At 48.6% G+C, this 13,122-nt stretch overlaps 1 protein-coding gene across 1 annotated transcript; it reads left to right on the top strand.

The window, feature by feature from the left end:
• The first annotated feature begins 327 nt into the window (after positions 1 to 327).
• On the top strand, positions 328 to 2,940 carry LOC123045578 (ATP synthase subunit beta, chloroplastic). Its single transcript, XM_044468687.1, has one exon. It carries the CDS (start codon positions 1,239 to 1,241, stop codon positions 2,733 to 2,735), a length of 1,497 nt encoding a protein of 498 aa, XP_044324622.1. The 5' UTR covers positions 328 to 1,238; the 3' UTR covers positions 2,736 to 2,940.
• The last annotated feature ends 10,182 nt before the right edge of the window (positions 2,941 to 13,122 follow it).

Below are 13,122 nucleotides of genomic sequence, written 5' to 3'. Positions count from 1 at the left end.
TCTTAGTGCCAGTATTTTTATTTATTCTAAAATAATTCTCCAAAAAGTTCTGTTCCATTCCGAGAACTTTTATTTCTGCACAAAAACAACACCATGGTAGTTCTGCTGAAAACGGCGTCAGACCGGGTTAGTTTCATTCAAATCATTCAAATTAGAGTCCAAAACAAGAGCAGAAGTGTTAGGAAAAGTAGACACGACGGAGATGTATTAGCTCTCATGCTCAAAAACCTGGTTCAAAAATAATATGGTGACGCAAGTAAATAACGACAGATATAGGACTAAGACAAACAATTATTGTTTATAATTTCTGAGCAACATAATTTACGAATACATACTCGGAATGCTGCCAAGATATCAGTATCCTTAGTTTCATACTCTGGGGTGTAGTAAGTCAATTTATAATCTTTAACACCAGCTTTAAATCCAACACCTGCTTTAGTTTCTGTTTGTGGTGACATAAGTCCCTCCCTATAACTCTTGAATTAAGAATTCTCACAATAACAGGGTCTACTCGATGTTAATTAGGCGTAAATGAAACTTTAGCAAAAATCTCGTAAAACAAAAAGGATATTCAATTAATATAATATCAACTCATTAAAGAAAATTGAGGGCATGCTTAGGTTAATGAATATGTTTCATTCATATATAATGCGTACACCCTGTGTATGTTCTATCCTATAGGAATTCCACTATAGGAATTCGATAGGAATTGAGTTGTTGTTATGGTAAGTTAACACGGTTCGTTATTAAACCATGGATTTGATTTACCAAATCCATAATTATTGTATACTCTTTGATAGATATAGCGCAACCCAAATTAATTCCTAATCCTTATTTTAAAAGTTCTTAATAGTTCTCTTTTCTTATTTTGAATGCAAATACCTAACTAAATACTAATAAAATTCTTTGTTGACAGCAATCTATGCTTCACAGTAGTATATATTTTGTATATCGAAGTCCTAGATAGGAAAGTAGAGTAGGCACAGATCCTCCACAAAAGGCAAAATGTATATGAAAAAAAGATTGATTGAACTTTCCAACGGACTCATTCCATGAGTAAACGATTGAATGGGATTCGCTTGGGCAACGAAATCAAGTCCTGGTCCCCTTTTCTCTCTTATTGAATTAACTAATTCATTTCCTTTTTACTTTTGGATTTTTTTTGATTTGATTTGGCATTATTCAACAATAAAAAAGAAAAATTTCGACAAATTCCTTTTTTTAATTATGTGATAATTATGAGAACCAATCCTACTACTTCTCCTCCCGGGGCTTCCACAATTGAAGAAAAAAGTACAGGTCGTATCGATCAAATTATTGGACCCGTGCTGGATGTCACTTTTCCCCCAGGCAAGTTACCTTATATTTATAACGCTTTGGTAGTCCAGAGTAGAGACACTGACGATAAGCAAATTAATGTGACTTGTGAGGTACAACAATTATTAGGAAATAATCGAGTTAGAGCTGTAGCTATGAGTGCTACGGACGGGTTGATGAGAGGAATGGAAGTGATTGACACGGGAGCTCCTCTCAGTGTTCCGGTCGGTGGAGCTACTCTTGGACGAATTTTCAACGTTCTTGGGGAGCCTGTTGACAATTTGGGTCCTGTAGATAGTAGTGCAACGTTCCCTATTCATAGATCTGCGCCTGCCTTTATCGAGTTAGATACGAAATTATCCATCTTTGAAACAGGTATTAAGGTCGTCGATCTTTTAGCTCCTTATCGACGTGGAGGAAAAATAGGACTATTTGGGGGGGCTGGAGTAGGTAAAACAGTACTGATCATGGAATTAATCAATAACATTGCTAAAGCTCATGGGGGCGTATCCGTATTCGGTGGAGTAGGGGAACGGACTCGTGAAGGAAATGATCTTTATATGGAAATGAAGGAATCCGGAGTAATTAATGAAAAAAATATTGAGGAATCAAAGGTAGCTCTAGTCTATGGCCAAATGAATGAACCACCGGGAGCTCGTATGAGAGTTGGTTTAACTGCCCTAACTATGGCGGAATATTTCCGAGATGTTAATAAGCAAGACGTGCTTTTATTTATCGATAATATCTTTCGTTTTGTTCAAGCAGGATCAGAGGTATCCGCTTTATTAGGGAGAATGCCCTCCGCAGTGGGTTATCAACCTACTCTTAGTACAGAAATGGGTTCTTTGCAAGAAAGAATTGCTTCTACTAAAAAGGGATCTATAACTTCGATTCAAGCAGTTTATGTACCTGCAGACGATTTGACCGACCCTGCCCCTGCCACAACATTTGCACATTTGGATGCTACTACCGTACTTTCCAGAGGATTAGCTTCCAAGGGTATTTATCCAGCAGTAGATCCTTTAGATTCAACCTCGACTATGTTACAGCCTCGGATCGTTGGCAACGAACATTATGAAACTGCGCAAAGAGTTAAGGAAACTTTACAACGTTACAAAGAACTTCAGGACATTATTGCAATTCTTGGCTTGGATGAATTATCGGAAGAGGATCGTTTAACTGTAGCAAGAGCAAGAAAAATTGAGCGTTTCTTATCACAACCGTTCTTTGTGGCAGAAGTTTTTACTGGTTCTCCAGGAAAGTATGTTGCTCTTGCGGAAACTATTAGGGGATTTCAACTAATCCTTTCCGGAGAATTAGACGGCCTACCTGAACAGGCTTTTTATTTGGTGGGTAACATCGATGAAGCTAGCACGAAAGCTATAACCTTAGAAGAGGAGAACAAATCGCAGAAATGAAATTAAATCTTTATGTACTGACTCCTAAGCGAATTATTTGGGATTGTGAGGTGAAAGAAATCATTTTATCCACTAATAGTGGCCAAATTGGCGTATTACCAAACCACGCCCCCATTAACACAGCAGTAGATATGGGTCCTTTGAGAATACGCCTCCTCAACGACCAATGGTTAACAGCGGTTCTGTGGAGCAGTTTTGCGAGAATAGTTAATAATGGGATCATCATTTTAGGAAAAACTGGGTAGTGATATTGATCCGGAAGAAGCTCAAAAGGCACTTGAAATAGCCGAAGCTAACTTGAGTAAAGCTGAGGGTACGAAAGATTTGGTTGAAGCGAAGCTCGCTCTTAGACGAGCTAGGATACAAATCGAGGCTGTCAATTGGATTCCCCCATCCAATTGAAGACAATCCAGTTGAGGGAGTCCTAGATTAGGGGGTGTCCGGATAGCCGGACTACCATCATCAGCCGAACTATCATCGGCCGGACTATCATCATCGACCGGACTCCAAGACTATGAAGATACAAGATTGAAGACTTCGTCCCATGTCCGGATGGGACTTTCCTTGGCGTGGAAGGCAAGCTTGGCGATACGGATACGTAGATCTCCTACCATTGTAACCGACTCTATGTAACCCTAGCCCTCTCCGGTGTCTATATAAACCGGATGGCTCTAGTCCGTAGGACACAACAACAACCATTACAATCATACCATAGGCTAGCTTCTAGGGTTTAGCCTCCTTGATCTCGTGGTAGATCCACTCTTGTAAACATTCACAATATCAATATCAATCAAGCAGGACGTAGGGTTTTACCTCCATCGAGAGGGCCCGAACCTGGGTAAAACATCGTGTCCCTTGTCTCCTGTTACCATCCACCTAGACGCACAGTTCGGGACCCCCTACCCGAGATCCGCCGGTTTTGACACCGACATTGGTGCTTTCATTGAGAGTTCCTCTATGTCGTCACCGATAGGCTTGATGGCCTCTTCAATCGACAACGACGCAGTCCTGGGTGAGGCTTTTCTCCCCGAACAGATCTTCGTATTCGGCGGCTTCGCACTGCGGGCCAACTCACTTGGCCATCTGGAGCAGATCGAAAGCTATGCCCCTGGCCGTCAGGTCAGGTTCAGAAGCCTAAACTTCACGGCCGATATCCGCGGGGACTTTATCTTCGATGGATCAGAGCCACAGCCGAGCGCACCGCGCCGTCACGATGGGCACGACCTAACTTTGCCGCCGGAAAGCACCTTGGAGGCCGCACATGAATCCGCTCCGACCCATAGTCTGGAGCCGATCGCTCAGATCGAGGACGGATGGCTGGACACCGCCTCGGGAGCTGCAACTTCTATGGCGATGGAGCCGAACACTTACCTTGTCCCGCATAAAGCTCATGACTCCGAGGTGCCGGACTCCGAACCTCACGCGCCCCTGCCAGTCGAATCCGACTGGGCGCCGATCATGGAATTCACCGCTGCGGACATCTCTCAGCACTCACCCTTCGGCGATATCTTAAATTCGCTGAAGCATCTCTCGCTATCCGGAGAGCCCTGGCCGAACTACGGCCAGGATGGTTGGGATGCGGACGATGAAGAAATTCAGAGCCCACCCACCACCCACTTCGTAGCCACCGTCGACGATCTAACCGACGTACTCGACTACGACTCCGAAGACATCAACGGTATGGACGACGATGCCGAAGACCACCTCGTCATACGACATATATATGGTGGACACCCCAAAAGATGGGGACGGCGAAGAAGCAACGGAGGCCGATTCCTTAAAGAAACAGCCCAAGCGCCGACGTCAGAGGCGCCGCTCTAAATCTCGCCACAGCAAGAATGGAGATTCCGGCACAGGAGATAATAACACCCCAGAAAGTGTCGAAGACAACCCCCTCCAGCACGATCCAGCGCAGGAGGAGGCAGAAGCAAGCCCTCACGAGAGGGCGGCAGACGAAGAGGTCGAGGATGATAATTACTTACCTCCCTTTGGAGACGAGGCAAGCCTCGACGACGACGAATTCGTCGTGCCTGAGGATCCCGTCGAACAAGAGCGTTTCAGACGCAGGCTAATGGCCACGGCAAACAGCCTAAAGAAAAAGCAGCAACAGCTTCAAGCTGCTCAAGACCTACTGGCCGACAGATGGACCGAGGTCCTCACGGCCGAAGAGTATGAACTCGAACGCCCCTCCAAAAGTTACCCAAAACGCAAGTTGCTCCCCTGACTAGAGGAGGAAGCATACAAACCTGCATCACCAGCGCACAGTATGGCAGACCGACCACCGCGTGGCCGCGACAGAGAGGCCTGCAAGCCCTCCACCAAAACCGTACCCCGGCATCGCTCAAAAAGCATGAAGCCATGGGGGAACGCGCCGGACTTGCGGGATATATTGGAGGACAAGGCACGACAATCCAGATCTATCTATGGATCACGTGGGCGCCCCAAGACCCACGACGAACACCGTCGCGCCGGATACAACTACTCCGGCCGGGCCGAACACAGCAGACAACGCTCTCTCGAGCTACGTCGCGATATTGCTCAATACAGAGGCGCCGCACACCCACTATGCTTCACTGACGAAGTAATGGATCATCAAATCCCTGAAGGGTTTTAACCCGTTAATATCGAATCCTACGATGGCACAACAGACCCGGCGGTTTGGATTGAGGATTATCTCCTCCATATACATATGGCCCGCGGCGACGATCTCCACGCCATCAAATATCTCCCGCTCAAGCTTAAAGGACCAGCTCGGCATTGGCTTAACAGCCTGCCCGCAGAGTCAATTGAATGCTGGGAAGACCGGGAAGACGCATTCCTCGACAACTTCCAGGGCACGTATGTGCGACCACCGGACGCAGATGACCTAAGCCACATAATCCAGCAGCCAGACGAATCGGCCAGGCAATTCTGGACACGGTTCTTAGCAAAGAAAAATCAAATCATCAACTGTCCGGATGCAGAGGCCCTCGTTGCCTTCAAACATAACATCCGCGACGAGTGGCTGGCCCGGCACCTAGGAAAGGAAAAGCCGAAATCCATGGCAGCCCTCGCATCACTCATGACCCGCTTCTATGCGGGAGAGGATAGCTGGCTAGCTTGCAGCAACAACCTCAGCAAAAACGCTGGCAGTCCGGATACCAAGGACCGCAATGGCAGGTCGCGTCAAAACAAAAACAAACGCCACATTAACGGCGACAGCAATGAGGATACGACAGTCAACGCCGGATTCCGAGGCTCCAAGCCCGGTCAACGGAAGAAGCCATTCAAAAGAACCACTCCGGGCCCGTCCAATTTGGACCGAATACTCGACCGCTCCTGTCAAATACATGGAACCCCCGAAAAGCCAGCTAACCACACCAACAGAGATTGTTGGGTATTCAAGCAGGCAGGCAAATTAATCGCCGAAAACAATGACAAGGGCTACACAGCGATGACGAGGAAGAGACCCGGCCGCCGAACAACAGAGGACAAAAGGGATTCCCCCCTCAAGTTCGGACTGTAAACATGATATACGCAACGCATATTCCTAAGAGGGAGCGGAAGCATGCACTCAGGGACGTATACGCGATGGAGCCAGTCGCCCCAAAATTCAACCCATGGTCCTCTTGCCCGATCACTTTCGATCGAAGAGACCATCCGACCAGTATCCGCCATGGCAGATTCGCTGCATTGGTTTTAGACCCAATCATCGATGGATTTCACCTCACGAGAGTCCTGATGGACGGCGGCAGTAGCCTGAACCTGCTTTATCAGGATACAGTGCGCAAGATGGGCATAGACCCTTCAAGGATTAAACCTACAAAGACAAACTTCAAACGCGCCATACCAGGTGTCGAGGCCAGTTGTACAGGCTCAGTTACACTAGAAGTGGTCTTCGGATCCCCGGATAATTTCCGAAGCGAGGAGTTAATCTTCGACATAGTCCCATTCCGCAGTGGCTATCATGCTCTGCTCGGACGAACCGCGTTCGCAAAATTCAACGTGGTGCCGCATTATGCATACTTAAGCTCAAGATGCCAGGCCCTCGTGGAGTCATCACGGTCAATGGAAACACGGAACGCTCCCTCCGAATGGAGGAACATACAGCGGCTCACGCGGCAGAAGTACAGAGCAGCCTTTTAAGGCAATTTTCGAGTTCGGCCGTTAAACGACCAGACACGGCCAAACGCGCCTGGAGCAACATCAACCAAGACCACCTGGCACGTTCCGAGCACGCGTAGTAATGCGGCCTCAACCCCAGCCCTCGCACAATTGTAAGACAAACTCTCCACGTACATAATTACGCCCTGGAGATACCATGGGCATAGGGGGAGAGGCACAACCACAACAGACCCAGAGTGCGGTTCGACCACACCAGGGGCTCCCAAGTGTGTCGCTCTTTTTATCATTTATTTCTCTCTTTTTTATACAGAACTCTGTCCAGCGGCGAGCCTGCTGAACTCATGATGCAACAGCCAGGGAGGGACAAAGGCCGCGACGAACACTCAGGTGGTCTCCATTACGAGCATTAATTTTGTTAAATACACCATTCTGCGGCCTACCCCTGGAGGGAGACGCCTTTAATTCGTCCAATCCCTTGCTTTCCGCACTATTTGTATCATTCCGCACTCATAGCAGATCTTCTCGAATAAAATGCAGCACTTTTTTCCCATAATTGCATTACCTTATATATATATGTTCATTTCCGACATGTTGCATCCGTACATTTTGGTACGGCCAAATACACCAGGGGCTTATGTTCCCCGCATTATGGTGTGATAAAGTCCGAACACTTTCACAAGTGCGGCACCCCGAACTTATAGCATTATATGAATCGGCTCCGAATCATGTCTTGGGTCAATAGTTGGGTTTGCCCGGCTCCCATGTTCGGCACCTTACGTTCCGTTCTATCGGCTAAGGTAGCACTGGGAGAACCACTGCGATTGCGCCCCGGTTGAGCCGGGTTAACGCCTCAGTGGAGAAAGCTAAAACTGACTGTCATGATAAAGCGAGAGACTGGTCGCTGTTTGAGAGGTCCTTTCGGGTCCTTAAAGACCTACACCGCTTCGAGCGAAGTTCTGGATAATATCCGACGAAGGCGTGGATAGCGCCCCTAATTCGGTCTTCCGAATACTAGGGGCTTCACCGAAATTTAATATTATAGAATTCTATGGCTAAGTAAGAGTGTTCAAGCACTATAAGTCTGGTTGCCTTGTTCGTTGTGTTGAGCGCCTCCCTAGATGGACCCAAAAATGGGAACAAGAGTGCTCAAGTTTATCCCGAACACCCCAGCACTCGTGGCATGGGGGCTGAAGCCGACGACTTGCTATCTCTCAGATTTTATAAACGGCCGCACAGAAGGTAATATTTTAAATTAACAAGCGTTGCTTAGCGCATATGAACAAAGTTTTCAGTGCACAGGATAACACATTGCGAATTTACTCAATAATTACATCCCTAGGGCACTCACCCGCAATCTTGCGGGCACCCTTCAGGACAGTCTTATAGTACATTTCGGGCGTGTGATATTCCTTGCCCGCTGGTGGCGCATCAGTGATTAGCTTCTCCGCATCCAGCTTGCCCCAATGCACCTTTGCACGGGCAAGGGCCCGACGAGCACCTTCAATACAGGCGGAGCGCTTGATAACCTCCACCCAGGGGCACGCATCCACCAACCGTCGCACGAGGCCGAAGTAGCTCCCAGGCATGGCCTCTCCAGGCCACAGCCGGTCTATGAGGCCCTTCATGGCCTGCTCGGCCGCCTTGTGGAGCTTGACCAGCTGCTTCAGCTGGTCGCTAGGGGGCACCGGATGGCCGGCCTCAGCATACTGAGACCAGAAGACCTTCTCCGTTGAGCTCCCCTCCTCGGCTCGATAGAATGCGGCGGCATCAGACACACTGCGAGGCAGATCTGCAAACGCCCCTGGAGAGCTCCGAATATGGGTAAGTAACACGTAATTTACATTCACATGCTTGCTTTGCATGAAAAATGCCTTACCCGCCGCTATCTTCCTCACCAACTCAATCTCCTGAAGGGACTTATAGGCATCGGCCTTGGCAGTTTTGGCACTTTCGAGAGCCGAGGCAAGCTCGGACTCTCGAGTCTTTGAGTCACGCTCCAAACTCTCATGCTTCTCCACGAGAGCCTGGAGCTCTTGCCGAACCACCGCCACCTGCGCCTCCTGCTTTTCTCGCCCTGCATGTTCCGCGGCCGCATTGCGTTCGGCCGCGGACATGGCCTCCTTCAGGGTCGCCACCTCGTTTGTGGCCCCTGCAGTACCCATGTTATCCTTGTTATTTTTTGTTGCAACCTAAATCCTTTTCTATAAGGTACAAGTTCAAAGTGGTGTTACTCACCTTCTTTGTCCTGGAGCTGCTTCTTGGCGCGGCCGAGCTCTTTCTCGGACCGCTCGAGCTCCTGCTTCAAAGCATCGACCTCCGTAGTCAGTGTGGCAGAGGTCAGCAGCGCAGCCTGCAACCCATATTGACATATTTTTTTAGCAACCCTGCGTATATCTTCTTTTTTTTCAGATCCTCAGTCCGGCTTTTCTTTTCGAACACCGAACCGAGCATCAGGGGCTACTGTCTATGCGGTATTACATTGCATATTTTTAACTCCTTACCTCAAAGCCTGATAGAAGGCTACTGCAGGCTTCGGTCAGCCCGCTCTTGGCGAGCTGTACCTTCTGAATCACCGCACTCATAATAGTGTGGTGTTCTTCCTCGATGGAAGCGCTCTGGAGCGCCTCCAACAAATTGTCCGGCGCCTCCGGTTGGACGGAAGCCGCCGGCGTCACGGTCTTGCCCTTCGTGCGAAGGGGCCGCCGGCCGGACTCCGAAACCACTGCGGGTTCTGATATGGAGTCCGGCGCAAAGTCCGGGAGGCCGCCTTGTGGCGCCTCCGGAGCCTCCCCCTGATGGGTCCCTTCTTGGGATCCAACCTCGGCGTCCTCGGTATCGCGAGGGGTGGAGGCGGTCGGGATGGAGTCTACCTCCGACGGAGCCAACGACCCGCTCGAGGAAGCGGGGAGATCATCGTTGGCCGGACTACAGGCAGCATGAGGCATCAGAATGACACTATGTGACGCAGAAAAAGAAATTATAACTCATTCAGGAATCCGGATACTTACGATCTTGCCGGAGGCCTGGCCCTTGAAGGCCATTCTTCCTCGCCAACGTTGATGTTGGCGGAGCTGTCCGGGGGAATAGTCCTTCCCCTCTTGGACCCTTCGGCCTCCCCTGTTGGGGAAGCCTTCCTCTTCCTGTCTCCCTCCTCTGGGGGAGAGTCCTCTTTCTCCTCCTCGTTTTCGGGGGAGGAGTCCGCCCCGCAGTCGTCGGACACCTGAAAACGGGAACTCTTTCGAGCACCCGTGGCCTCCTTCTTGGCCTTCTTCTCCGGCACCACGTGCGGTGCCGGAACCAGCAGCCTCGCTAGATGGGCGTCTACTGGGTTTTCTGGCATGGGAGCCAGGCAGATTAAAACCCACATAGAGTCAAACTATGAAAAGCAAGTGTCCCGTAAAGGGGTAGAATCACTTACCTCGTCGGCTTGGCGCTGCGTGCGAAATCCGCGATCTTCAGTCGCGGATGCGGGGGCTTCGGCGCCCTTAAACAGCACCCTCTAGGCGCCTTCGTACAGCGTGTCGAAGAGCCCGCTCAACGCCTGGTGCTGTTCCAAATTGAACTCCCACAGATTGAATGCCCGCTCTTGGCATGGGAGAATCCGGCGGACGAGCATGACTTGGACCATGTTAACCAGCCTGAGCTTCTTCACCAGCTTCTGGATATAGGCTTGGAGTCCCGTCAGCTCCTCCGAACTACCCCACAGCAAGCCCTTCTCTTTCCAGGAGGTGAGCTGCGTGGGGATACCAGATCTGAACTCGGGGGCTGCCGCCCACTTAGGGTCGCGCGGCTCGGTGGTATAGAACCACCCCGATTGCCACCCCTTGACGGATTCCACGAAGGCCCCTTCGAACCAAAGGACATTGGGCATCTTGCCCAACATGGCACCTCCGCACTCCACTTGAGTGCCCTTCACTACCTTCGGCTTGACATTGAAGGTCTTGAGCCACAAGCCGAAGTGGGGCTGGATGCAGAGGAAGGCCTCGCACACGACGATAAACGCCGAGATGTTGAGGATGAAGTTTGATGCCAGATCATGGAAATCCAGGCCGTAGTAGAACATGAGCCCCCGGACAAAGGGGTGAAGTGGAAAACCCAGTCCGCGGAGGAAGTGGGGAAGAAAAACGACCCTCTCATGGGGCCTGGGGGTGGGGATGAGCTGCCCCTCGTCGGGCAGCCGGTGCGCGATGTCGCCGGACAGGTAGCCGGCGCTGCGCAGTCTTTCGATGTGCTCCTCTATAACGGAGGAGGTCATCCACTTGCCTCCCGCTCCGGACATAACTGGGGAAGGTTGAGACGAGATGTGCGGGCTTGGGCGCTAGAGCTGGAGTGCGCGGAGATGGATAAGCAAAGGAGGAAGAAGGCGTAGGTGAAAAGGTGAATCCTTATCCCTTATATGGGCGGGCGAAGTCTACGCGTCCCCCACCGGCCTGGTAAAACTCGCTTATCCCCCAAGCGTCACCATCAATAGCGCGGTTGGGTTACCCACATCCGTATTGATGAGAATCCCGGATTAAGGGGGAACGCGATCTCTGCTTCGACAAGACGTGCCAAGGAAACCGCTTCGCTAAATGCGCTGAGGTGGTAGAGTAAAAAACGATTCAAGTAATGGCTTGGTAGTGGCGTGACGTCATGCCGCAAAAAACGTCAGCAGATTGAACTTGTGTATATATTATTCTCTCTACGGTGGAATGTGGAATTTATTTTGTAGAGCCGGACACTATCCTGGTGTTCACAATCTTCTATCATTCGGAGGAGGAACCCGCCTTGCAATGCCAAGCAATATACGCGCCGGAATCATCGTCATTGAAGCCTGGTTCAGGGGCTACTGAGGGAGTCCTGGATTAGGGGGTGTCCGGATAGCCGGACTACCATCATCAGCCAAACTATCATCGGTCGGACTATCATCATCGACCGGACTCCAAGACTATGAAGATACAAGATTGAAGACTTCGTCCCGTGTCCGGATGGGACTTTCCTTGGCGTGGAAGGCAAGCTTGGCGATACGGATACGTAGATCTCCTACCATTGTAACCGACTCTATGTAACCCTAGCCCTCTGGGTGTCTATATAAACCGGATGGCTCTAGTCCATAGGACACAACAACAACCATTACAATCATACCATAGGCTAGCTTCTAGGGTTTAGCCTCCTTGATCTCGTGGTAGATCCACTCTTGTAAACATCCACAATATCAATATCAATCAAGCAGGACGTAGGGTTTTACCTCCATCGAGAGGGCCCGAACCTGGGTAAAACATCGTGTCCCTTGTCTCCTGTTACCATCCGCCTAGACGCACAGTTCGGGACCCCTACCCGAGATCCGCCGGTTTTGACACCGACACCAGTGGTTTATAGTTGATACAAAGAAAAAGGGAAGAGGGGTAGAAAAAGTTATTACATAGCGAAGCGAAGTAAGTCCAACGCTATCTAGTAATTTTTCTACCTACTTACCTACTATTGGATTTGAACCAATGACTCCCGCCGTAAGCAAGTCTCCGTATCTTATTGGTGAAACTGAATACTTGAAATTCAACAGAACCCATGTTTTCTTCTTTTTCTTCTTTAACCATAAATCCAAAAAAATTCTACCTCGTTTCTTTTTCATGTATTTTTCTGATTAGGAAAAATACAAAATTATGTCAGTTATTTTGAAGTTATTCTAATCTCGTACACACACAAATTTGCAATTATTCATCTACTACTGGAATTTGGATTTATTTTATCGATGCAAATTGGATTTGGATAGAAGGGTACATTCTTTCTAATATTTTAGATAGAAGAAACATTTCTTCTATCTAAAATATTAGAAAGAATTTTGCTGATTTATTTATTGCTATATGCAATTTATGGAATTGATACACCATTTAATTGATATCATTTAGCAAAATGAAACACAGCATATGCATCCATCTTTTGGCTCGAGAATTTCACGGGATAGAGATATGGTATAAGAAATAGACTATTAGGTAACTCTAAATGAATTGTGGATACATATGTATCCTTAACATACTGAAACGATTGTCATTATTCGTATCAAACCAATAGCGATTCATACAAGCTAAATCTTCTAATCAATGGTGGGCCAATAATGATTTTTTTTGCATATGTATTAAGACGCTTGGCCTGATTTTGAAATTGTCCAGAGTTTTATATGTTGTTTTCATTGCAAAATGATGGGTCTCCTTGCAGAACTTTCCAATTACGAGTACGAGAATTGAAAGACATGAAAATTCTCAATTCTCTATGGTGTCTAGTAGATAGAAACAAGAAAATCAGAAGA

This window comes from Triticum aestivum, chromosome 2B (genome assembly GCF_018294505.1).
Source record: "Triticum aestivum cultivar Chinese Spring chromosome 2B, IWGSC CS RefSeq v2.1, whole genome shotgun sequence".
In the NCBI taxonomy this organism is placed as follows: Eukaryota; Viridiplantae; Streptophyta; class Magnoliopsida; order Poales; family Poaceae; genus Triticum; species Triticum aestivum.
This window is presented reverse-complemented; position numbering and strand designations above follow the sequence as displayed.

Excerpts from the sequence above, each read along its gene's own strand:
- LOC123045578 (XM_044468687.1), top strand. The coding sequence starts at position 1,239 with ATGAGAACCAATCCTACTACTTCTCCTCCCGGGGCTTCCACAATTGAA.